The sequence below is a fragment of the Chiloscyllium punctatum genome, chromosome 31 (assembly GCF_047496795.1).
Source record: "Chiloscyllium punctatum isolate Juve2018m chromosome 31, sChiPun1.3, whole genome shotgun sequence".
NCBI classification, from domain to species: Eukaryota; Metazoa; Chordata; class Chondrichthyes; order Orectolobiformes; family Hemiscylliidae; genus Chiloscyllium; species Chiloscyllium punctatum.
This window is the reverse complement of record NC_092769.1, coordinates 72,294,391-72,321,317: the sequence shown is the minus strand read 5'-3', so window position 1 is coordinate 72,321,317 and position 26,927 is coordinate 72,294,391. Positions and strand designations below refer to the sequence as shown.

General features: G+C 43.1%; 1 protein-coding gene across 1 annotated transcript in view; it reads right to left on the bottom strand.

Moving 5' to 3' along the window:
• The window catches only part of frmd8 (FERM domain containing 8), a 33,090-nt gene extending 6,523 nt beyond the window's left edge, over nucleotides 1-26,567 (bottom strand). The window contains exons 1-8 of the mRNA XM_072551016.1: nucleotides 26,453-26,567; nucleotides 15,362-15,443; nucleotides 14,430-14,597; nucleotides 11,085-11,186; nucleotides 8,899-8,957; nucleotides 7,292-7,458; nucleotides 5,534-5,752; nucleotides 528-651 (exon numbers count right to left, since the gene is read on the bottom strand). Of these exons, the coding sequence (XP_072407117.1) occupies nucleotides 528-651; nucleotides 5,534-5,752; nucleotides 7,292-7,458; nucleotides 8,899-8,957; nucleotides 11,085-11,186; nucleotides 14,430-14,597; nucleotides 15,362-15,443 (921 nt within the window). The 5' untranslated portion in view covers nucleotides 26,453-26,567. The remainder of the gene's footprint in view (nucleotides 1-527; nucleotides 652-5,533; nucleotides 5,753-7,291; nucleotides 7,459-8,898; nucleotides 8,958-11,084; nucleotides 11,187-14,429; nucleotides 14,598-15,361; nucleotides 15,444-26,452) is intronic.
• Between the last annotated feature and the right edge of the window lie 360 nt (nucleotides 26,568-26,927).

Genomic DNA, 26,927 nt, shown 5'->3' with positions numbered 1-26,927 from the left:
CTTGTTGTTTGTGTTTTACACTAGGCATGCCATCCCCCCCACTGAAGACAATGGACTTGAGAAATTTTAAAGCAAGTGAGGCCTGGAGTTTGAATCAACATATATGACATAGCATCACACAATACGATTCATCCAGATTTTCTATTAGGGTCTAAACGGACAATAGATTCCAAAAATAATATGCTTTTTCAAGACAGGTGGGCAGCTTAAGCTCCCTCTTCACTGTCCCCATCAAAACCCTCAGGGCAGGTACAGCACCATCTGGCTAGTGCAAAGCTTGCTTGACACTTTTCCAAAAACATGGCTCAGGTCCAACCTCATAACAGTGTCATCAGCGCGACGAGACACGGCTGGAATTTCTCACACTGCCTTTAACCTAGTCGGCAGTATGTGGTTGCCTAATTATTATAAGCAACGGGAAACTCCAGGTGGATTCAATCATATGGCAGAGAGAAGTAGATCATTTTAGAGAGAACATCAGACCAACAGGCAGACAATTAAGGCCGCTCAAAGTACAAAAATATTACCTTCTCCTTACTGTCCATGACAGACACACCGTCCAAACTGATTGCGATGGTTACTAGTTTGCGCCCATTCCGATGCAGAAAGCTCTGCACTGGTTTATCAATCTCCCCAGTGAACATCGCAGAGCTGAAACCACAAGAGACAAAAGGGTGAAGCAGCATAACAGAATTGAAAGCTTACAACACGCAGGAATTACATTTGTAAGTTGGGAATCCTTTCTCTTAAAAATGAATGGGTAACCATCAAAACTTAAGAGGGAACAGTAAACAGAGGTTGTTTCTACTTGCATGCAGAGGAACCTAAATTATCCAAATGACATGGGCAGGGAATATTTTGTTTGGACAATTGAATGTCAGATACACAGCTTAGCCAAGCATCAGGACCTTACAATCTGGTTTAGATAATCTGAAATTTGGTTAATCAAATGCCAGATAATCAAGGTTCCTCTGTAGTCTAAAATCAAGGGCTCTAAAGATATTCACTAATAAACCCAATAGGGAATTTGGAAGAAGCTTTTTTTAAAAAAAAACCCCAGAACAGAACTCACCACCTGAAGCAAAGACACAAATGCATTTAAGGGAGAATGCCAGATAAAAACAGAAAGTAGGTTATGTGGATAAAGTTGCTGATGGGAATATAAACACCAGTGTATCAGAACAGTTGAGTTAAATGGCCGATTACTGTCTTATAATCCTAGCATATCGAAACTTAGCTTGACAGATCACAGGATCAACTGTCTGCAGTTGGTTAACATTGTGGTTAATCACAAATATTTACACAAGGCTACATATGGCCTTTTACAACTGAAGTTTCTAATGCAAAAGACATAAACAAAGCCATACTTACCACAAACATCTAAACAAAATTTCCATCTGTCTTACAGCAGAATCAGTTAAAGACTTTATCTCAGAAAAATTACTCCTATTTCAGCATTTATGAATGAAATTTACTTAACTTACTTTCCCACTTTCTTCTTGCTGAACTATGGAGATAACGTGTCAATTCTTTTCCAGCTGGCATGAGCCTTTCACAATTCTGATGACCTGAACTCTTCAGTTCTAACATCCAAAACTCTCCCAGTTTGGAAGGTTCACAGATTAGAAATCATTTCAGCTGAGGCGACTGATTACTCAAAACTGTCTTGACTCCCCCTGCTAGCAGAAACTATTCTGCCTTCTGAATGAAACTTCTGGGTTCTTCTGAAACAAACAGCACCTTTGGTTCTGAAGTCAAAACTAGACGGTGTTTATTCTGCCTATCACCTCATGAGCATCGACATTTTACTTTGTAACTCAAGGCAATAACTGCAATCACACGTTTTCTCATAACTCATGCACTTAGGCCACGGTCCAAATGACTTATGTTTAAAACAATCTGATCATCTCAAATCCAAATCGAAAATATATATTATACACCTTTAATCACAGCTGCAAATGTTATTTCAACTCAATAGGTACTCAGAACCTGTAGGGATTCTGAAACAAGAGGGACCACAGGGGAAAAAAAACACAAGCAGATAATCACTTAAGGATTAAGAAAATGCAATTCTGGCAAGAATGTTATTGACTTGGGATAGGTCGGAATCCAAATGTGGGTAAATTACCAAGCACCTTCTCTTACAGATACGTGGCATCAAAATGTTCAAAGCTAGAGCACTCACAATGAGGTCGGACACTCCTCAGTAACTAACCTGCAGAACTGAGTCCCTCCTCACAGCATATCAAGCTATCAGATGTTGCCAAAGCAGAGACTCATCACTGAGCCACCATGCAACCCTTATGGTTAGCACTGCTGCCTCTCGGTGCAAGGGACTTGGGTTCAATGCCACTCTGGACAATTGTGCAAACTCCACACAGACGTTTTCCCTGTTGTATGCATAGGTTTCCTCCACACTCCAAAAGATGTCGGTTAGGTGGGTTATCCATGGGAAATGCAGGGTTACACAGGAATAGTATAATGGGGTGGATTTGGGTGGGAGGCTTTTTGGAGGGTTGGTGTTGACTCTCTGGGCTGAATGGCCTGTTTCCACACTGTAGGGATTCTATGATTACTGCCTCTTAGCCAGTTTTCCAGTAAATGCAAAAGAAAATGCTTTTGGGAGGCTGGGAAAATGCTGGGGAGTACCATTTGTAAGTCAAGGAGTTGGGCCATTCTGTCCTTTGAGCCTATCCCACTAACCAATAAAATCTACACCTGAAGCTATATCCCTCAACATCCTCAGCTAAAAGACATGCAACAATCTCAAATTTCAAGTTGAGTAAGCAGCTGTTGCATTGAGATACACAAGTCTGGGACTGTCGTGCTTTATATTAAAAAGTGCTTCAAAGTCTTTCCTGAATACACACCTTGAAGTAGTTCTTTTCTTCTCTCCAGCTGGAATTCCAGTTTACTCTTTTTTAAACTTGTTTATTTCTATTGCTTCTCATTTCCCTCCCGGTGTCAGATGAAGTGTTTAGCACCACTTAATTTTAGGCATACCTCATCCCTCATTGACTATCTCCATCTACCACTCCCTTTGCCTTTTGTGATGTGATACCTTTGATCTTTAATCTCTCTCACACTCTAACCTTTCCTTCGTTCTGTTTGCCTCACCACCTTTTTCAACAGCTTAAAAAAAAACACATTTGCTCCTCTTCAGTTCTGAGAAGTTGCCATATTTGATACAGACCATTAATTCTGCTTCCTTCTCCATGGGATGAAACCCAGAGTTACTTTAACACTATTTTCATTCTCAAATCTGCTGATTTTACTTTTGTCTATGCCCTAGTAAATAAAGTTTCTATTCCAGAAGGGCTTATGCCCGAAACGTCGATTCTCCTGTTCCTTGGATGCTGCCTGACCTGCTGTGCTTTTCCAGCAACACATTTTCAGCTCTGATCTCCAGCATCTGCAGTCCTCACTTTCTCCTCAAAGTTTCTATTGTATCAAGTTTTTTTCTAAAACTTCTGAAAAACCAGCCCTCGCCCATCTATGCTCCAGAAAATACAAACTTAATTTGGCTATCGTTGACTTTTTTTTTAAATACAGCATTTGTAATCATTAATTCACTGGGGAATGGTTATGGTCAGGACTGAAGAGCCAGATTGCTTAAATTAGTGATCCTTCAAGAACAGAACTGTTATCTGAATGATTATGCCACATTCCTTGATCATACACAAAGCAGGAATCTTATGGAGGGGCGGGGGGGGGGAATCAAAAGGGTTTCAGGAACTCTTAATTTTCTAGTTGGAACTATGCATGTAGACTGAAGGTTTTGTGACTAGCGGTCTCTCATTTTTCCACAACACAGTACTTCAGACCTTCAGTCAAAAGGGTGTTGGGGGGAAAAAAAAAAGTGAGGTGCGATGAGGCCAGGGTTTCATGGTGGAACGGTCGCTGAAGGTTAAAATGCAGGTGTAGCAGGCAGTGGGGAAAGCAAGGCATGCTGTCCTTCACAGCGAGCAGATTTTAGTACAGGACTACTGATGTCTTGCTACCTTGGGTGAGGCCACACCTTGAGTATTGCATGCAATTTGGTGTCTAGTCTGAAGGGGTCCCAGTGAAGGTTCACTAGACTCATTCCTGGGTTGGCAGGACTGACATATGAAGAAAGACTGTATTAACTGGGCTTGTATTCACTGGAATTGAGAAGAATAAGGGGCCATCGCACAGAAACAAAATCCTGATGTAACTAGACAGGCTAGATGTGGGAAGAATGTTCCCGATGTTGGGGAAATCCAGAACTAGTGGTTACAATCTAAGAACAAGGGGTAAGCCATTCCGGACTGAGATGAAGAAGCATTTCTTCACGCAGAGTTGTGAACCTGTGGAATTTTCTATCACAGAAAACTGTTAGGGCCAGTTCGTTGGATATGTTCAAGAGGGAGCTGGACATTGCAGCTAAAGAGATCAAGGGGTATCAAGTGAAAACGGGACTGTGATATTGAAATGGCATGATTAGCCATTGAATGGTAGTACAGGCTTGAAGGTCCGAATGGCCTACTCCTGCACCTATGTTTCTAAGGCACTGCACAATATAGTGATACCTTTTAAAAAAAAGGCAAGAGAATTTAAATGAGACTCTTAAAAGGAGACAAAACTAGAAGCATAACGAAGAAAGTTCAACCATTCAAGATGAGAATGCCAGAAAATTTACTCAACTTCCCTCAGGAGAGCCTTTTCTCAGGGCAAAATGGGTAGATAGGTATGGCTTGGAGTTGAATACCATGTGGAACTAGTCAGGGTACCAAAAGTATGAACTTGTCAGTTTAAACAGGCCTTTGGCTATTGTTGACTTTTAAAAAAAATACAGCATTTGTAACCACTTCCAAGTGAATTAATGATTATGGTCAGGACTGGGGAGCCGATTGCTTAAATTAGTGATCTTTCAAGAACAGAACGGTTATCTGAATGATTATGCCACATTCCATGATCATACACAAAACAGGAATCTTATGCTTTATCACCATGTTACATAAAACTTTGTGCACTCAAGGCACTACATTACATGATGGCAACATCAGTAACTAAGGCCATCATTTATCAAATTAAAAAATGCTTCCAGCTTTCTTCAACTGAAGGTACTGCAGTACAGCTAAAGACGTCTACAATTACCGAAAGCAGCACGGTGGCTGAGTGGTTTGCACTGCTGCCGCTCAGCGCCAGGGACCTGGTCAAATTCCACTCAGGTAACTGTGTGGAGTTTGCATACTCCCCGTGTTTATGTGGGATTCCTCCAGTTGCTCTGGTCTCCCACAGTCCAAAGATGTGAAGGTTAGGTGGATTGGCTATGCCAAATTGTCCACTGTGTCTAAGAATATGCAGGCTAGGTGGATTAGCCATGGGAAATGCAGGGCTACAGGGATAGGGCGGGTCTAGGTGGGATGCTCTTTGGAGGGTCAGTGTGGACTTGATCGGCCAAATGGCCTGCTTCCACAATGTACAGATGCTATGATTCTACCAGGAGTGGGTCAAAATTCCACAAGGTGAAATGGTGAAAGCGGGAGGCCAACCCAATCCCACATCTTACCCATAGTAGCGTAGCAGATGACACTTTTCCAGATATGATCTATAGTGTAGCTTTAGTGCCTCTGGCTCCTCACGTGCTGCATCGTCCACTAGCTGCCTGAAGGACTCCAGGAGTTCCTCTTCGTAGCCGTGCTGCTTGGCTCCTCGGGACCGGAATGCTGCCAGGAACCCACTGTGCTTCTTGCACAGATGAGTGGGAAGACACGTATCAATTTTCTCCCTGAGAAACATTGCGCAATAATAGGTTAACCCAAGCTGGCACAGGAGTTCAGTTCAAGTTAGCAATATAGCAGCACATAATGAGTAAGATGATTCACAGACAAAATGTAAATACACTGCCACATATTGTAAAAAGCTGTAGACAGCAGTAATTTGCTGATCGGAGCCCCTACAGCAATTGATGTCACAACGGTCAGTCAAGACTCCTGCTCCAGATACAACCCACTAGCTCACCCATCTCCCTACTGCACCTACCCCATAAGCATCCAATCTAGCTGTAGTACCGGCCAGCAGCCAGAAACTTAGCAGACCAGACTGAATCTCTAATTCACTCACAGAAGTCCATTTCTGAGTTTTAGTTCTGCTTTGTGTCCTTCCCGTCAGTGCTGCAACAGGATGGGGCTGTTTGTTGCTCAAGTGACGTCTCCTGGCTCACCATCGACTGCTCAGTGCAGGACTTCCAGGCATAAACAACTGTAATGGAGGGAAGACCGATATCAACCGGGAAATCAGTAGTGCAAGTGCACGTTTTCCTGAGAGGATCACGATCACTTGATTTTTGTGTTTTAAAAGCAAGGGGAGGGTTGGCTTGAAATGTTAGAACTTTCTCCATCAGGCCACTGCATCTAGAGAAGCCATTTCAGCCATTGAAACATGACCGGTGACACTGTGTAACATACAACAGGGCCAGAGAATTAAACTGACCCACTTGAAGCAGTTCAGCTGAATGGTATGGTGACACCATTATAAAAATAAGGCTCATGTTAAATAAAGATGGCCCAGTTCAGAGCCTGATCAAAACAACAAAACTTGAGATATCAGAGAGGCTTTTGAAATGATGAGTGTCCTTGATAAAGGAAATAGGGAAGAAATACCACTGTTCAGCGAGTTGGTAACTCAACGACACACAAAAGATCATACCTTCCCCCTCTATCATTAGATAATATTTTCCTGGCAGGGCTGTTGGGATGTGGAATTTTCAGTAGCTTTAGAAAGGGAGCGATTTAATATTTAAATATGAAAAGTTTAAAAAGAAATAAGGCAAAACAATCAATCTTCGAGATTACCATATATGAAACTTGTACAGACTGAGGGCATCTCAAAGCACTTTACAGCCAGCTAAGTACTTTTTACCAAACTCTATTCACTGTTCTAAGGGAAAAACAACCAAATTACATACAAAGTCCCACAAACAGTAATAAGCTACAAATGACTTTTTAAAAAAAGGTGAATAGCTCATATAGGCATGATGGAACAAAGTGGCAAAGTCTAAAATTCATCACTGAACTCCATCATGATGCAAGCATGCACAGGAGTTGGGACATCTTGGTGCAATAAATTTTCTTCGGCAACTGATTTTTGTCACTCAAACTTAAAAGGAAACCGGCAACCGAAATGACTTTGCGTGTTTGTATTTTAAGAGTCAGTCACTATGTATAGACTTTAACCTCACTCCTCCTGCCTATTATCTCTTCCAATACTTGCATTCCCAGTCAGCCAGGACCTGTCTATACTTTGCCATGTATCAGTGTAGCCTCACCTGATGAGAGCCAGGTTGTGCTGGTCCTGATTGAAGGGACCAAGCTCAATTCGACAAGTGAGGGCGCCCAGCTTGAGACAATCCTCCATGTCGTAAGGGTACCGGCCCTCCAGAATATTAAACTTGGCCTCTTCATATAACAATCGGAGGATGCCTTCATCCTCGATCTGAAATTTCAACAAACATTGACTACTCAGCAAAACAAGGAAATAATTTTGAAAAGCAAGACTGTGAAAATTTCTGTGTACTGCTAAGTAAATCACACTAGCAATCAGTATGGGAACAGCATGGATCACTCGGAGGCAGACTCTAAAGTGGGCGGCACGGTGGCACAGTGGTTAGCACTGCTGCCTCATAGCGCCAGAGACCCAGGTTCAGTTCCCGCCTCAGGCGACTGACTGTGTGGAGTTTGCACGTTCTCCCTGTGTCTGCGTGGATTTCCTCCGAGTGCTCCGGTTTCCTCCCACAGTCCAAAAATGTGCAGGTCAGGTGAATTGGCCACGCTAAATTGCCCATAGTGTTAGGTGCAGGGTAAATGTAGGGGAATGGGTGTGGGTGGGTGCGCTTCGGCGGGTCAGTGTGGACTTGTTGGGCCGAAGGGCCTGTTTCCACACTGTAAGTAATCTAATCTAATCTAAAGCCATGTTACACAAGGATTAAAACAAACATGCAATGCTAGCTTCAGAATCTACTACTGCTGGCCCTTTTCCTTTGGGTACACTTCAATTTTAGTCTCTAACATTTTTCATTTCTGGTGTTTTAAAAGATTCCAATTTCAGGAAATATTCTATATTCCTCAGTCATTCTACAGGAGCAAGTGGTCTTAAACTGGTGGTACACACATATAGGAGAAAGTGAGGACTGCAGATGCTGGAGATCAGAGCTGAAAATGTATTGCTGGAAAAGCGCAGGTCAGGCAGCATCCAAGGAGCAGGAGAATCGATGTTTCGGGCATGAGCCCTTCTTCAGGAATTCCTGAAGAAGGGCTCATGCCCGAAACGTCAATTCTCCTGCTCCTTGGATGCTGCCTGATCTGCTGCGCTTTTCCAGCAATACATTTTCAGTGGTACACACATATAGACCTGCTTCAGTCCACAATGCAACAGGTTCTAACTAAATTGTAGACCAAAACAGGCCTATGTGCTGGAAAGCACACACACCAAGACAACCAGCAAAAGGGTGATTTGCTGGGGGGAAAAAACCAAGACTAAAATTCTGTACAAAGATGAGGAGTCTAAAGTGTCTGAAGCAGAGTCAGTGGACTCAAAATGTTATAACGGACAAAACTGCTCGAAAAACTTAGATGATCTGGCAACATCTGTGGAGAGAAATTGGAGAAAACATTTCAGGACCAGTGACCCTTCCTCAGAACATTTTGGTTTTTAGTGACTTGTAATGTTAAGTCTTTCTCTCCACAGATGCTGCCAGACCTGCTGAGTTTCTCCAGCATTCCCTGTTTTGGCAACTAGAATGAAGATTGTGTTATACAGTACACATGCATATACATTAAGCACTTGGAGCTCCTGGCTGAACATTATAGTTTAAGTAGCATTTCAAATCATTACTGAGATTATGAAATCACAGCAACGAGTTATGACAGAACTCACTTGTAACTCCTTGCCTTTGGGAAAGAACACATTCTTTCGAAACTGCAATGATGGTTCATCTGTCAGACATAGAAATATCATTAAGAGAGTAATTGAACTACCAAAAGGAAACAAACTACGTTTTTAATTCACTTGGTTGCATTTTCCATAAATACAAACAGTTAGGAGTAGCTGCCATTTGGTCCCTTGAGCCTGCTCGGCCAGTCAATAAACCACTCATGGCTGATCGGATGACAGCCTTGACTCCAAATTCCCTACAAACTAATACACTTGGCCTCCCTCTTTAGTTAAGACCAAGCTTTGCCATAAAAATATTCAACAGCCCTGCATCCATAACCCTCCTAGGAAGAGCTACACAAACTCTCAACCTTCAGACAAAAGAACATGCGGCATTTCTGTCATAAATGGGAGACCCCTCACGTTCACGCATGAGGAGAGATGTAGCCTAATAAAACAGGAGATGGGCGGGTGAGCTCACAGTTGAGGCGATCCATACACCTCGTCACAGAGCAGGATTGGTGGATGGTTGGGGGAAGATGTGTCACCTTCCGGATACGAACTTTAGCAGACAGCTCCTTGTCTGAGCATGAAGGTGCCAATATGAAAGGTGTTAACTCAGATGAGACCACAAGTCTGCTTAGGCCACAAGTCAAATCGGGACTTGCTACGTTTCTGCATCTTGGGGGTGCGGAAGAAGAAAAAAAGATATTTGTTCTTCTGCACCAGTTATTCACACACAAATGTGCTCAATAAAATCACCACCTGCTGCTTTGATGTTGCTTTAATCACTTTAACTGAGTTTCGCCTTCCATGCTAAGTGTCTAATCTGTGCTGCAACAAGTCCCAATAGTCTAGGATTATAGAAGGTGAGGTGGAGGATATGGAGGAAACTAAATCACTGTTTAGTGAACACTTGGACTACAGTCACAAACTGAATGGAAACACCTTTCAAGGATTAGCAAGCACACTATGAAAACAGACTCAAAAGGTCAATGGACTCCAGGGAGAGACGGATTGAGGAATTGGCGAATAATGAGAGTTGACACTTCTCAGATGGGCATTCCATAATATTTCTGTATTTTTGACTGGACTAAAAGGGGAAGGACGATTTTATAAACTAAGGATATTGGAAAGGATTGCTGCACTTTTCAACAGCAAGTTACTCGACCCTCTTTGTCAGTGATGCTACATTACTATTTGTTACGTGCGCGCGTGCGTATGGTGGGGGGGGGGGGGGGGGTTTAGTTACAGAAGAGCTGGAATAGGGAGCGTGTACAAAAGGGAGATTTGGTCAGCAATAATTAGCTGACTGCTCTATGGTCTGGCAACCAGATGACAACGGTCTTTTGCCTGCCAACAGCTGAGATTGGTTCCCCGCGAGCTCAGAACTTGTGGGTGCCAATGTGTGGTCAGAAACCATCAGACCTCCTGAAAGGAACGAGCTGCCAATCTCTCTACGGTTAAAAACAAAATCCCTTTCAAGTCTGAAGAAAGCCAGCTTTTTTTTTTCCTTCATCAGTTGAGATGAGTTGTAGCTTTTAACCAAGAAGTCAGACTTCATAAGTGTGAATCAGACACTTTTTGCCTCCTACAAACAGGTGAAAGCTTGTGGAGAAAGAAGATAGAGGAGCAGCAAGACACGACATGCAAAAAGGATAGTCTCAGCAAACCCTATAGACAGGGACCATTGAACTGCCCTTAAAGTCTTTCCCCCTGTCCATAACAGTCATGCCTTTTTGTATGAATGATGAAACTCACGAGAGCACAGCTCTTTAAAAATAGGTTAAATATCGCAGATGTTGATTTTATTTTTAATTATTTTTTGGCAATGGAAAACCAAATTCACGATTCATGATTTTGCAGAAACAGAGGATGAACTGTATTGAGAGTGTATGAATTTTTTTGGTGGTGGCAAGGGGAGTTTTATAAGGTGGTTAGCATTTTAATTAGTAGAGTTAATGTTGACAGTTCACAATTGTTTAGTACAGAAACCTGGTCTGTGCTTTCAGTCAAGCTGAGTCGAAAAGACAAGTAAATTGGAATTTTTTTTTTTTGAGTATTTTTATAATTTCTTTAACCTTCATAATGATTCCTAGAATTGTGGAGCTTTATTTCCAGCATACCACTCATTGAGACAAAATCTTTTCTTTAAAATTCTCAAAGTTATCAACCAGTGCAACACTCACCATGAACAATTTCATCAACAGAACATTTAGTAAATCGATAAAGCAGATCTGGCCACTGCCGGCTGACCTTGTAGGGATGATGCTTGGGTTTTAGTTGCAGCTCTGTGAATAAGCAAAACATGCCAGATAGGTGAATGTTACGTGAAAGACAATCAACCAGAGAACTTCTAACACACTGTTCTGTTTCCCCTCTACTCCTCCCTTGGGCTAAGATTGTGCAGAATTGCTTACAAATGAATTGATGCATCAGAACATTTTAACCAGATTAATGGCCAACAACGTGATCATCACAATAATGGGAAACAAGATCTCCTGTTACAGAGGAGGGCTGGGACAATGTCTTTTTGGCGTCCGTCTCACGATGATTTCTAAAGAAAGGGGCACAATATGGCCATTGTACTGTGCACAATCTATGGTATTTAAATGCCTGTGGGTGTAGTCATTTGGACATAGAAATCCTGAGGGTGTATTATTTTATGCAAGACTTGTTCATAATGAAGAAATTTACTGCAAAACATATTTACACAGATCAGGCCTTACAGGAACCTTCCCATCATGTTTTTCTCCCCCTCACCCTTGAATAATACCTCCATTTACATATCACATTTCATATGACTCAGTGACTCAGACAATGAACTTTTTAAAAATAGGACTGCAGTCACTGATACACATGGCAGAAATTCTGTGCCAGCAACCACAAAAACAGCAATTCAATGTCTGCCTAGCTGTTGAGTTTCTTTGGTGGTGTTGAGTGAGGGAGCAACATGGGCTGAAGCACTGTTTAATGTCAGACATGAAGAGACTTGTTTTAATGTTTCATCCCAAGGCTGAATCATGGACTCTGGTCATTATATTTGGCTAATCGCCTGGAAGAGATTAAATATATAATAAGAGATAATAGATTCATGGAAGTTTTGAGATGGGAAGTACAGGCTCTCTATCCAGATAAAGCAGGTGCTATGCTACTAAACTGTAGCAAAATTGTTTAATAATAGGGACTGCAATGGTCCCCCTTCTACTATGAAGGGTCACTTGTGTTCTGCATCACTTGCAAGGTTTGGGATTCAGGAAGGGATGATGAGTTCAAAGTATAAACAATGACAAGGCAACAGCAGGCACACAAGAATGCATACATGGAATTCTCAAATATGCTTCCACGTTGTTCTCAGAGATCCTCAATATTAGATGGAGGCCAATACAGGAACGTGAACACTACACTGCTTCATCCAAACTGACAGAGCTCAGTCCAACTGTAACCATTCCCCTCTGACTCTCAAGGAACTACACAGAATCATTTGTGCATGGTAACCAAGTGCACCCTCTTGCAGACGCTTCCTACTGCCACTGAGCAAATGAACTGCTCCCTGTAAGAGTGAGAAAATCTACTTGCATCACACTGGAACTGCAGTTTGTCAATTATGGACTTTCAGCCTTAACCCATTATTCTGACGTCCAATTATTTTCTTCAGGGAAGGAAACAATGGTGGTGGTGGCGGTGGAGGAGGAGGAAAAATGAAAGGGGACTGCAACTAGATGATTTACATCGTAGGAGGCAGCACAACAAAATAAAGCAGGGAATCAAAAGAGAAATGCTTTAAAAAGAAAACCGACTTCTGGTACCCAATACTAAGCAGAGTGTATACACACACAAGTTCCCTCTACCACTACAGCAATCCCAGCCTCAGAAATGGCATCGGCTCCATCCACACAATTTTCCTTCAGGTTGTAAGTTTGCTTGATGAGCTGGCAAGTTTGTTTTCAGACATTGTCACCATGCTAGGTAACATCATCACTGATTAAAAATGTGTTGCTGGAAAAGCGCAGCAGGTCAGGCAGCATCAAAGGAGGAGAACCGAAGTTTCGGGCATATGCCCAAAACGTCGATTCTCCTTCTCCTTTGATGCTGCCTGACCTGCTGCGTTTTTCCAGCAAAACATTTTTAAGCTCTGATCCCCAGCATCTGCAGTCCTCACTTTCTCCTTTCACTACTGAGCCTCCAGTGAAGCACTGGTATTCTCCCCTGCTTTCTATTTATGTGCATTGGTCTCTTAAAAGGTGGGTGATATCATTTCTGGCTCTTTTTTTCTCAGGAGGTTAATAAATAGGGGCCAAGTTCATATGTTTCTTGATGGAGTTCTGGTTTGAATGCCAGGCCTCCAGGAATTCCCGTGAATGTCTCTGTTAGCCTGTCCTAGGATGGATGTATTGTCCCAGTCAAAGTGGTGTCCTTCTTCGTCTGCAAGGATACTGGTGATAGTGGGTCATGTCCTTTGATGGCTAGTTGGCGTTTGTCTATCCACTATCACAAGCATGTCTACAGATTAAGAAGGACACCACTTCGACTGAGACAATACATCCATCCTAGGACAGGCTAAACAAAGACACGGACGGGAAGTCCTAGAGGCCTGGCATTCAAACCAGAACTCCATCAATAAAGACATTAATTTGGACCCCATTATCAACCTCTGAGAAAAAGACCAGAAATGATATCACCCACCTTAAGAGACCAAGACACACAAATAAAAAGGACAGGACACCAGTGCTTCACCAGAGGCTCACTGATGTTACCTAGCATAGTGACAAAGTACCTGAAAACAAACCTGCCAGCTCAGCGAGCAAACTTACAACCTGAACCTCAACTTGAGATACAAATCTTCTCCAAAGTCGCAAACAATTTTCCTTTTCCATACACAGTGGCGCTTGAGTGAGATTATCAATGTAGTTGAAAACTAGAGGGGCTGCTTTGTGAATTGCTCACTAGGACTCAGATTTGAAATACTTGCATTCATCTGGCACCGTTGAAGTAAAATGGGGTAGGTGAAACAATAGGAGCACCACTAAAAAAATTATACCAAGTCATACAAAGATACATTACAGCAGGCAATCAAACGTTTGATCAAAGAGCTATATTTTAAAGGAACATCTTAAAGAGGGAGAGAGAGGGTGAGAAATAGAGGGAGGGAATTCTAAGGCACAGTGACCAGGCAGAAGAGTTGTGACGGACAGACCCAGGTGATGGTATTGAGGCTGAGACTGGCAGGTTTGTCAACAGAACATATCTGGTCAGAAGCCTGTTGCAGGATCGAAGAATGCTTAAAACCTAGTTCATTCAGTCCATCTTGCAGACACGGAAGACATCACTTGAGCTGAACTTGAAGTCAGGTTGTCAAGTTGTCCAACCTACCGGAAGGTTGGAGATTACACTAAAGCAGTTTCCCTAATTATCTTGTCAAAATGCATTCCCAGCAGCTTTTACAACAAATGCACTTATTAACCCACAAACAGAGACACTCCCTATCACACCTTCCCCAATCTACAGGGTCATTAAAGACTGCAGACACTCACCTAAGAAAGGCGAAATGAGCCACAATGAGAAAATCTCTTGAGCCTGCTCAGGCAACTGCAGTGCTTCCCGAACAGTTCTGGCAAGCTCCCCCGCTGTAAGGGCTGTCAGACTCTCCACAGAAACCTGAATAACAGTGTCATTCACCAGGTAAACCAGTACTTCTGGGTCTTGGGAAGAAAAGGGGTCAGAAAAAAATAAATTAACTGAAGAACACATGCATTTAGGTAAATTTATCACACTAAAAGAAATAGAAGGGAGAATCTAGACTGAGAATCTTAAACATGTCCTCAAGGCATAGCTTCTGGATTTTTGTTTTAAAAGCTTGTAGCCAATAAAACTATGGTTATGGACCGGAGTACACTGTATTGACCTCTGCACATTACAATCCCGTTTAGTCTCTCACCTATGATATGCAAAATTAATCAAATTTTGATTTGCAACTGATCTAGGTGACAATGCAGTCAAAACAGCAACTAGATTGCTTGCTCTCCTCAGGTCTTCTGACAGCACTGACTTTTGTCAGGCTCTGTACTGGTGCCTCAGTGTCAGGCAATGTGTCAGTGAAATGGCAACATAACCAAACTCAACCTAGACTCTCAGTCATTGGATAACAGAAGGAAACCCAAACACTGGTAGATATTCCTATCTAAATACAAACAGGAATAACAGTAGGCCACTTGGCATTTTGAGCCTGCTCCACCATTCAATAAAGGTCACGATTGATCTGATTCTCTTGCTGCTATTGCTTGGTCTTAGTTGGAAGCAGCTGGCTCAGTGCAGACTGGAGGGTAAAGCTTTTCAGCACTTTTATATATTATTAGGTACAGTTTAACATAATTGATTATTTTTGATGAAAGACTTTTTCATAAGCTCTAGTACAGCACACAACTAATCAGAAACTGGCTTAAAGAGAACATTACAACACACTTACGTCTAGTCACAGATGAGGATACACTCCCCCGCTGGGAACCTTCAGGCACTTCAAGCACATTTCTTGGCTCACTTGGATCCATCTGGAAAAGAAAGAAATCCAGTATCAGAAACACGCTTGCATTAAACTGAGGGTTTCAATCCCTCTCTGGCTTCTGTAGGAAGATGTTTTGGATTCCTGACTCTCAAAGCAAATTTAGACTAACCTACTTCACTATGGCGATAAAAGTTACTATGCTGCTAACGACCAGTTCCTTTCAATTATGGTTCCCAGCAGAGTTACTGCTCCATGTACCTTTGAACCATGTTTGATTATAAAGAACCTGATCAATTGGGTTGCAATGCTTTATTTGCATTCCAGGGAGTAAAATAAACAGCACTAGTGTCCCTCCCTTCTTCCTGCATGGACATGAACGAGCTCCTTTGCCAACTCCTCTCTGTCATGATCAAAGCACAGGCTTGACATGCAATGTTGTAACGTTCCCAAGATATACAAGTTGTCTTAGGAGAGTGGATTGGACAGGTTGGTCTTGTTTCCTAGGAGTGAACAGTAGGCCATTCGAGCCTGCTCTGCCATTCAATACGATCATTGGTGATCCTCTTATCTCAACACCATAATCTCACTTTCCGCTGGACTTTAAAAGAGCATGTGGTGGTTAGACTTTATCGAAATGCACAATGGTCTGAATGGTCTTGACAAGGTAGATATGGAATTCGCGTTTCTCCTTGCAGTTGAATCCAGAACTAGGGCTCACTGATTTAAAATTAGAGGCTGCCCTTTCAGGATAAAGATGAAAATTTTTATTTTCCCTCCATTCACAGCTGTACAACCCTCAAACTGCCTCAGAAGGTAGTGGATGCAGGGTTGTTGAATATTTTTTAAGGCAGTGGTAGATAAATTCTTGTTTGGCAGGGGAATCAAAGATCATCAGTTGGAGAAGGAAATGCAAAATTCTGAAGAAACAGGTTTTATTGGAGGGGGGAAAATGGCCTACTTCTGCCCTGATGTTGAATGTCTGAGTGAGGCAGAAAGGCAGCAACAATGCACCCGAATAGGTTGGGTGGGCAGACAGACAGTTCTTACAGTGCAACACTTTGAAAAGACTAAGTCCTAATTCTCCTGCGCAATCAAGACAACTCTTCTGCTTGCTCCATTGAATTCAGGCAAATGCAAGATGATCATGCAACACTGTTAGAAAGTGACTATGAGCTTTGACAAACATCCCTCACAGTTGGCTCTGTTTGGCAGAGAAATAGAGATCACCTCAGAATTCATCTTATCGGTGCAGAATGATTCAGACATAGTAGTTGCAACAGATCAAAGAAGTAACACAGCATGTAATGAATTTATGAACTCGTTCAAAGTGGTAAACATCAAGTCTTTTCTCTCATCTGAATAGCATTCTCATTGCAGACAGTATTGGACCTTTGGGGAAAAAAAAGATCACAAATTGTAGAGAAATAGAAGGTAGTAGAATGTAAAAGATCAGACTTGAGCAATCAAGGGGAAAACAACACTTAAATGGGATGTGGAAACGATAACAGTCTGTGCTGATCAAGTATCAGTAAGCGTCACCTAACCAAATTGAGATTTTGCACCAAAGAATCATATTGGACTTGTTAACATTTTCTCCCCAAAGATACTGTTAGTCCTGCTGAGTTTCTTTATTATTTTTGTTATTTATAATCTTCGATATCCACAATATTATGTTTTGTTCAACTGAAGTTTCATTTCATAATTCTTTGGCTAACCAGGCACAGGATTATATTTTTGTGTTATTCCATATTTTAAAAATCTGCATTATTCCTCCCTGCAATTCCCTTTTGAGGGATCCTGCTACGTTGAGCTTCCAAGCCACCAAATTCTACTCCACCTCTCCACCAACCACGTCACTCTCCAAATCCGTGAATAAGCAAAACTTTGAGATGCTCATGTAATCCCAGGCATACTGGGTTCATCAGCAATTTACAAATCTCTCACTGTTAAACAAATGGCCTACTGTGATGATTAAAAGTAGTGTATAATCCCCTGGTAGTGGTTTTCATAAATCACTCATGGGTTGTGGTATTGCTGGCTAAGCCAGCATTAATCTCCCATCCTAGTACAAATAAGACTTGCTCAGCCATTTCAGACTGGTCATGGGATGCAAGCCATAAAAGGATGTCAGTGAACCAAGTGGTTTCATATAAAAATTCACTAGCTAGATGACTATAATAAATATGCATTCCTATTTAAAATTTAGATTTTCCTTTTTATTTTTATTAATTTAATGGTGTGGGCATTACTGGTTAGGTCAGTGCTCATCGACTATTTCCAATTGTCTTTGAGACTGTGCTGGTTAACTACCTCCTTAAACTGCTGCAGTCTTTGGGATGTAGGTACTGTACATCTAGAGTGCTGAGAGAAAATGGCGTTCCAGTATTTTTAACATTGAGAAGTGAAGAAGTGACAACATAGTCCCAATTCAGGATGGTGCACGGTTTGGAGGCAAATTTGCAGATGTGTCTACTGCCCTTGCACTTCTCGGTGTTTGAGATTGCAGGTTTGGAAGGTGCTGTCAAAGCAGCAGACGTGAGATAGATCATGCAGATGGTGCTCAATGCTGTCACAAAGCCAGTGAAGCAACTGAATGCTCAAAGTGGTTGATGGGGTGCCAATCATGTGGACTGTTATTTCCTTAGTGCAGCTCCAAAAGCACCCAAGTATTCTAGTGTAGTCCAGACTTGTGCCTTGTAGATGGTGGACAAGTTTTGGGAAGTAAGATGAGTTACTCACTCCAGAATTCCCAGACTCTGACCTGCCACGGTATTTGCAGTTGGTCAAGTTCAATTTCTGGTAAACGGTAACTCCCAGGATGTTGACAGCAGGGGATTCAGCAATCTAGCAATACCAGTATTATTACTAATACCACTAAATATTAAATGGAAATGATTAGATTGTCTCTTTCTAGAAAAGGTCATCGCCTGATACTGGTCTTGTGTGAATGTCAGATGGCATCTATCAGCCCAAGCTTGGATGCCATCCCGTTTACTGCACACAGATATGGGCTGCTTCAGACTGAGGAAAACTAACTGAATTTAAACTCCTCAGTTGCCATGATAGGTTCTGCCCTGTCTGGATCATTAATCCAGGACACAAGGTTACCAGTCCAGCAACCAGGTATTCCTTTGACACCCCCCTACAAGTTCATAGGCAATCTCCAACACACTCTCTTTAAAAACAAGTTGAGAGATCATTTTCAGGGACCGACAAGTGCACCACCTGTATGAGAACCTTAAGGTTGTGGCATAATGAATGGAAAATAAGGAAGACAAGCAAAGGAAGTGAACACCAGATAACCAAAGCTGGGGTACTACTAACAACATCCGATCCAAGCCAGAGGATAAGTAAAAATCTGATTAATCTTTGGGTTCTGCGACAGTACAGGAGAAAAAACAATGCCATAGTGCTTTATATCTGTCAGTCTCCCGCTTACTGTGTCCTCAATGTAGATTAAGCAACAAGTTAAGAAAGGACGGACCTGACACCATCACATCTAGATAATTAACTGCCAGCATTCCAGGGTCTGATGCAAGTGGAGCTATTATGTTCGCATCACCAGGTCATTACTTATCACAGCAGAATCACAGACTCATGCAAACTAAGCACCAAACAGATGAAGTTGCACCAATCACCAACGTTAGGATCCCTGTTGTGTCTAGCAGAATGGAGATGCGGTTGCTTAAGTGCTTCTAATTGCCAGTATATTGAGCTCACATTATGTTTGAAGAAAGTAAAAATAAGGAATTCACTTCAACTTAAAAATAAATGTATTAACATTTTCCATGTGATATAAGGGAGCTTGCTGCACAGACAGTTAACTGTTCACTTGAGTTTTCTTTGTCACACCTCATTAAAAGCCATTAAATGTATTGCGGACCGTCAAATCAACATTTTTCCGGGTAGGGGTGATTCAGAATGAGTTAGCCCATGTCAATAAAACCACATAAATCCTCACAACCAGAGAGAATTGGTAGATTCATAAACTTCTGAGAAATGGTAGATATGCAACACCTAAAGAATTGGGACACATTTGAAAAGTGAAAAGAAAAGCGGCAAATGTTAGTTACGCATGCCAACTAATATCTGAAGTAGCAAAACACTGGCCAATATTTAAGTGGGAGCTTAATCTGTTTTAACTATAGGTACTTTTTTCTGTCTGATGCCATTCTGCACTTCCAGCTTTGTTGCAAATGCAACACCAAGTTTTTAGGCTAAAAGATGTGCTATCCTTCAAATGAGATGGTAAAGCATTATCTTATTTACCCTTACCATAAGACTCAGCACTAGTCTCAACCTTATTCAACACACAAATCTTTTAATAACACAGCTCGCTAAAAAAAAAAGAACTGCAGATCTGAAACAAATATAGAAATTGCTGGAGAAAATGAGAAGGTCCGGAAGCAACCATGGGAAGAAAGCAAAATTAACATTGAATTTGATGACTCTTCAACAGATGTTCTTTTTGTAACACACCTCACTAGTTCATTTATGGTGATGACAACATCTGAACTACCAGTCTGAGATGTACAAGGAAACAGACCCTTTGAGAAAGTGAGGACTGCAGATGCTGGAGACCAGAGTTGGAAAGTGTAGTGCTGGAAAAGCAGAGCAGGCCAGGCAGCATCCGAGGAGCAAGAGAATAGACGTTTCGGGCATGAGCCCTTCTTCAGGAATGAGGCTAGTGTGCCAAGCGGGCCGAGATAAAAGGTGCGGGGCTGGGGGGGATTTGGGGGAGGGGCGCTGGAAATACGATAGGTGGAAGGAGGGTGATAGGCCAGAGAGGGGGTGGGGTGGAGAGGTTGGGAAGAAGATTCCAGGTCAAGAGGGCAGTGCTGAATCTGGGGGTTGGGACTGAGATAAGGTTTTGGGGGGGGGGGGGGGGGGGGGGTGAAGGGAGAAATGAGGAAGCTGGAGAAATCTACATTCATCCCGTGTGGTTGGAGGGTTCCTAGGCGGAAGATGAGGTGCTCTTCCTCCAGGCGTTCATGGCCAGGGTCTGGCGATGGAAGAGGCCAAGGACCTGCATGTCCTTGGCAGAGTGGGAGGAGGAGTTAAAGTGTTCAGCCACAGAGCGGTTGGGTTGGTTGGTGCGGGTGTCCCAGAGGTGTTCCCTGAAACGTTCCACAAGTAGGCGGCCTGTCTCCCCAATGTAGAGGAGACCACATCGGGTGCAGCGGATACCGTAAATGATGTGTGTGGAGGTGCAGGTGAATTTGCGACGGATATGGAAGGATCCATTGGGGCCATGGAGGGAGGTGAGGGGGGAGGTGTGGGCACAAGCTTTGCACTTCTTGCGTTTGAAGGGGAAGGTGCCGAGAGTGGAGGTTGGGTTGGAGGGGGGTGTGGACCTGACGAGGGAGTCGCGGAGGGAGTGGTTGCTACAGAACGCTGATAGGGGTGGGGAGGGAAACATATCCCTGGTGGTGGGGTCTGTTTGGAGGTGGCAGAAATGACAGGATGATACGATGTATCCAGAGGTTGGTGGGGTGGAAGGGGAGGAGCAGTGGGGTTCTGTCCTGGTGGCGGTTGGAGGGGTGGGGTTCAAGGGCAGAGTGCGGGAAGTGGAGGAGATGTGGTGGAGAGCATCGTCAACCACGTATGAGGGAAAATTGCGGTCTTTGAAGGTGGGCCATTTGGGCTGTTCGGTAGTGGAATTGGAGCTCTTGGAAGAAGGTGCGGCAGAGGCAAAGGAATTGGGAATATGGGATGGCATTTTTACAAGGGGCAGGGTGGGAAGAGGTGTAACCTAAGTAGCTGTGGAAGTCGGTCGGTTTGTAGTAAATGTCTGTGTTGAGTCGGTCGCCCGAGATAGAAATGGAGAGGTCTAGGAAGGGGAGGGAGGAGTCTGAAATGGTCCAGATAAATTTGAGGTCAGGGTGAAGGTGTTAGTAAAGTGGATGAACTGTTCAACCTCCTCGTGGGAGCATGAGGTAGCGCCAATACAATTATCGATGTAGCGGAGGAAAAGGTGGGGGGTGGTGCCAGTGGAGCTGTGGGTCTGTTCCACATATCCAAAGAGGCAGGCATAGCTGGAGCCTATGCAGGTGCCCATGGCTACTCCTTTGGTTTGGAGAAAGTGGGAGGATTGGAAGAAGTTGTTAAGAGGACCAGGTCAGTCAGTCGAAGGAGGGTGTCAGTAGAAGGGTACTGGTTGGGTCAGAGGGAAAGAAAGAAGCGGAGAGCTTTGAGGCCTTTGTGATGGGGGATGGAGGTGTATAGAGACTGGATGCCCATGGTGAAGATAAGGCGTTGGGGGCCGGGGAAGCGAAAATCATGGAGGTGGAGGAGGGCATGGGTGGTGTCCCGAACGTACATGGAGAATTTTTGGACTAAGGGGTACAGGACCGTGTCGAAATATGCAGAGATGACTTCGGTGGGGCAGGAGCAGGCTGAGACAATGGGTCGGCCGGGGCAGTCAGGTTTGTGGATTTTGGGCAGAAAGTAGAAACAGGCGGTGCGGGGTTGTGGGACTATGAGGTTGGAGGCGGTGAATGGGAGATCCCCTGAGGTGATGAGGTTATGGATGGTCTGGGAGATGATGGTTTGGTGATGGGAGGTGGGGTCCAACTCATCCATACTGACCAGATATTCCAAAATGAATCTGGTCTCATTGGCCAGTATTTGGCCCATACCACTAAATCCTTCCTATTCATATACCTATCCAGATGCTTTTCAAATATTGTAATTGTACCAGCTCCTACCACCACCTCTGGCAGCTTATTCAATACACGCACCACCTTCTGTGAGAAAAAGCTGCTCCTCAAGCACTGTGCCCAGTACTAGTCTCCTCATTTAAGGAAGGTTGTAAATGAAGCACTTCAGAGGGAACTGTCAAGCTCCATCCTTGTACAATCCAGACTAGATCCTAACCAAAGACTTTCCAGTGCAGATAGACTACTACAGCACACTATTGCACAAAGAATACCTCCAAAATCATATCTTATCTGTTCCAACTTAAAATAAGGCCAGCGCCAAAAACGAAATACATGTCTACATGGATGGTCAGAACTAAAACAAGAGTCCAGTCTAACAAGCTTGGAAGTAACTCTAGTTAGGGCCTTGCTCATCTCAACATCTGAAGAAAATATAGAAAAGATCAAAACCTGAAACAATCTGAGAATCAAAGTTGATGGATCTATACAGGGAACTGCTAATATATTCAACCTCAGCATTTGGGCTATTGTACTCCACAGCAGAGTACTGTGCACCCATCTGGAAAAAGTCATCTTGTTGAAATGCAACTGAAACACAACTATGAATATTAAAATCCTTTCTTCCACACCCTTCAACTGGCCTCCTGCCTACACACACACACACACCATCCAGGTTGCACCTCACTTACTCACTCCATGAGCACCTGTTCAATACACCTACTGCCACCTTCAACCCATGTCCCCAAATAAAGCAAACCTCCTAAGGAGGCATACTTCAGATCAAGGAATTGAAAGCATGGGTCGTCACTGATAAGTTCCTTGTCAAAAACTCCAGGTTTTGAATGGCATTCTTTGAATTACCACATGACAAGAGTAGCCCTTACTATGCAGGTTCAGAATAGGCCAGAGATGTGACACAGCCCATCTCCAAAGCAGGGTCTCAGTGTAAACTTATGGATGCTGCACGTTACCAAATTGCGTTTCCATCTGCATACTAAGTGGTGGGCTAATCATAAACTCTAAATGAGGCAAACACATATTTACTTTTCCTAAAATAATACAAAACTTAAAATGGATTAATTCAGGTGGATCTCAAAGCTACCATCCCATAATCAGAAGACAATCTAGATTTCCTATGACTTAAGCTTCTACCTCAAAACAACACTATCATTAGTGAACCTATGCAGGTTGCTTCAGTCTTTTAAAAATTCATTCACAGGATGAGGGCGTCGCTGCCCATCACTAATTGCCCAGAGGGCAGTTAAGAGTCACCCACATTACAATGGGTCTGGAGTCACATGTAGGCCAGACTGGGAAGGATAGAAGATTTCCCTCCCTAAAAAGGACATTAGTGAACCAGATGGGTTTTTGCCCCTAACAATTGACAATGGATTCCTGGTCATCATTATTCTCAAATCCTTTTTTTGAAATTCAAATTCTGCCATCCGCCATGGGACTTTTAAACCCAGTTTATAAAACATTACCTAGGTCACTGGTTTAACCATCTAGTAATAATTATCACTAATTCATCGTTCTACAAACTAGGGGAGACAACGTTCTCTATGTTTGTTAGCTCATTCAGCCACAAACCAACAAATCATCACATTTCATAAGTTAACCTATACTGCGTAAAGTATTTCAAAGACACAAAAGGCACAATATAACTGCAAGTTACTGTTTAAAAGATAATTTGACAGCATATTAAGTCATTCAACATGGTAGCCTAATTGCTCCCATTACCCTGCCCTTTGCACACAAGTAATGATTTTTTTCTTTCTCAAATATTTATTCACTTTTAAAAGCTGAGCATTTCCGTGCCCACAGCTGTTTGTGGAAAGACATGCCATATCCAAGCAACCCCTTGTGTAAAACAAAAATCTCCAATTCACTGCTTTTATTTGGCTGTCTTCATTCCTGCCTCAGGAACCAGGCTGAATTGTTTTTACATGAGTAGCAAAGAGATACAGCAGATCTGACAAAATCAGCAGCAAACACAGCATCTGACTCATGCCCTTCTTCAGAGATAAACAAATGCAATAAACAGAAAAGGGGAAGAGAGGGAAAAACAGAAATGCAGAGAAAGTGATTTTGCTGAATGATTTCACTCAACAAATTACCTGAGGCATTAAGTAAACACAAAAATTGCTGAGGTAGGAGGGAGATTAGGGAAAAGGCAAGAAAGTGACAACAGAAATTGCAGAGATTAGGTTTCAATTCAAAACAGGCAATATAGTAGAAATGTGAAATAAACTTTTTTTAAAAAGTGCTGACAACATTTCTAATTGGATATTTATGGTCAAATAACTAATGTAAATTAAAAAACTTTCCCTGCTTTATTTTTTGGCCATCTTCACTGCTGCCACAGGAACCAGTCAAAACAGTTTGACCATGAAGATCAGGGAAAGGCCAAAATCAGCACAAAGAACAAAAGTACTACAAACATGGGAAATCTGAAACAAATAAAAAGTGGAAAATTGGTCTTACCTTAAAAATAAGCTTACCTTCAAAAGCAAAAGACACACAAAGAACAGGAGACAACCTGATTACCTGACCGGAATCCATTTTGGAAAATAAATAACTACCAAAAGACTACAATTGTGAAACAAAAACAGAAATTTGTGGAAAAGCTCAGCAGGTCCAGCAGCATCTGTGAAGAGAAATCAGGGTTAACATTTCAGGTCTAGCGATCCTTCCTTGGAACCCATTCAGAAACATTAACTCCGATTTCTCTTCACAAATGCTGTCAGACCTGCTGAGCTTTTCCAGCAATTTCTGTTTTTATGTCTGATTTATAGAGCACCCATAGTCCTCTGTTTTTATGCAGCAAATCTGAAGCTGGAATCACAGGTCAGCACTCCCCTACTATCAAAAGAGGAAAACAAACTTTGTCATGCTGTATAAATTGGTGTCCTTCCTCCATTCCCCTCACCTTTCTGTTCCTAGCTCTGCAACTTCTTGTCTCTCTCTGATAAGCTTTAGGTTCAACACTTGCAAGCAAATGAGAAACCCCATGATTCTAGATATATGTATATCAGGTTGCATACAGCATTTTTTTAAAAATGGCAGGAGCAAATTACTGCAGATACTGGCCTTTTGGTACATTACATTCAGACTAGTTATCAAGCACCTACCTCCACAAGTCCCACTTTCCAGCACTTAGCCTTGTGGGTGCTATGTAAAAACAATGACTGCAGATGCTGGAAACCAGATTTTGGATTAGTGGTGCTGGAAGAGCACAGCAGTTCAGACAGCATCCGAGGAGCAGTAAAATCGACGTTTCGGGCAAAAGCCCTTCATCAGGAATAAAGGCAGAGAGTCTGAAATGTGGAGAGATAAGCTAGAGGAGGGTGGAGGTGGGCAGAAAGTAGCATAGAGTACAATAGGTGAGTGGGGGAGGGGATGAAGGTGATAGGTCAGGGAGGAGGGTGGAGTGGATAGGTGGAAAAGAAGATAGGCAGGTAGAACAAGTCATGGGGACAGTGCTGAGTTGGAAGTTTGGAACTAGGGTGAGGTGGGGGAAGGGAAATGAGGAAATTGTTGAAGTCCACATTGATGCCCTGGGGTTGAAGTGTTCCGAGGCAGAAGATGAGGCGTTCTTCCTCCAGGCATCTGGTGGCGAGCGAGCAGCGGTGAAGGAGGACCAGGACCTCCATGTCCTCAGCAGAGTGGGAGGGGGCTATGTCAGTTGAAGGGATTACCTAAATACAGCTTAAAGTTTACAATGGTGTCTGCCCTTGACATCCTTTCTGGCACTGAATTGGAAGACACACACCACACAGTGGATGATAAACCTCTGCCTCAAAAATCACCTGCACTTTCCCTTATATTTACACTCCCCGTACCAAGCAGAAAAGCATCTTCATGTCCATACCCCCCCCCCCCCCCCCCCATAATGTGGAGGTGCTGAGGTTGGACTGGGTGGTCAAAGTTTTAAAAAAAAATCACAACACCAGGTTATAGTCCAACAGGTATACTTAGAAGTACACACTTTGAGAGCGCTGCTCCATCAGGTAGTGGTGGAATAGGATCATAGGACACAGAATGTATAGCACTATGATCTTTTGCAATAAATTCTGTGCCTTATGATCCTATTCCACTGGCTACCTGACAGGAAAGCTGGTACTTCCAAATAAACCTGTTGGGCTATAACCTGTGGTGTTATGTGATTTTTAACCTCAAGGCCCAGGCCATACTTGGGGGGGGGGGGGGGGGGAGGAAGAAGGGGGGAAAAAAAAGAAGAGGCCAAGAAGGTTGGGTTGGTCCTCCTAAGGGTCGACGGTCACTTTCCAACCTTACCTTACCTCACCCTCACAGGTTCAAACCCAACCCGGGCCTGAAAGCTACCAAAGTGCACCATTTTTTTATTTAAACAAAGAACTCAAGTAGATATACTTACGAGCGCAGACCTGGGCCGCTCGGACCCAAGGCCCCTCTTTTACACGTTACACCCGACTCCCGCCTCAGTCGAGAACAAACACCAACCCAACTCTCCGGTAGACCGGCCTCTGCGCCTGCGCAGAGACCGCGAGCGCCTTCCCCGACCCCCCCACCCCGCGCGCGCGCGCAACATTCGCCGGGAGTTGTAGTCTTCTGGGCGGCGTTTGCTCCTTCCGGCGCATGCGCCTTCAGGCAAGCCCCGTTGACAAGGCGTCACGCCCTTCCCCCAGTCTCCTGCCAAATTCGCGCCTTTTTTTTCCCCCCCCCGCCACCTCAGTAACTGCCATCTGCAAAGAAAGTGCGCAAGAGGTGCCCTGGATGGAGGGACAAAGGGATTGGCTTTGCTGTTCCTCACCATCGCCCATCCTTATACACACTTGGTAGAATAGACCATGGGATGTATACAAAATATGTTAAGAGACAAAAAAAAAACT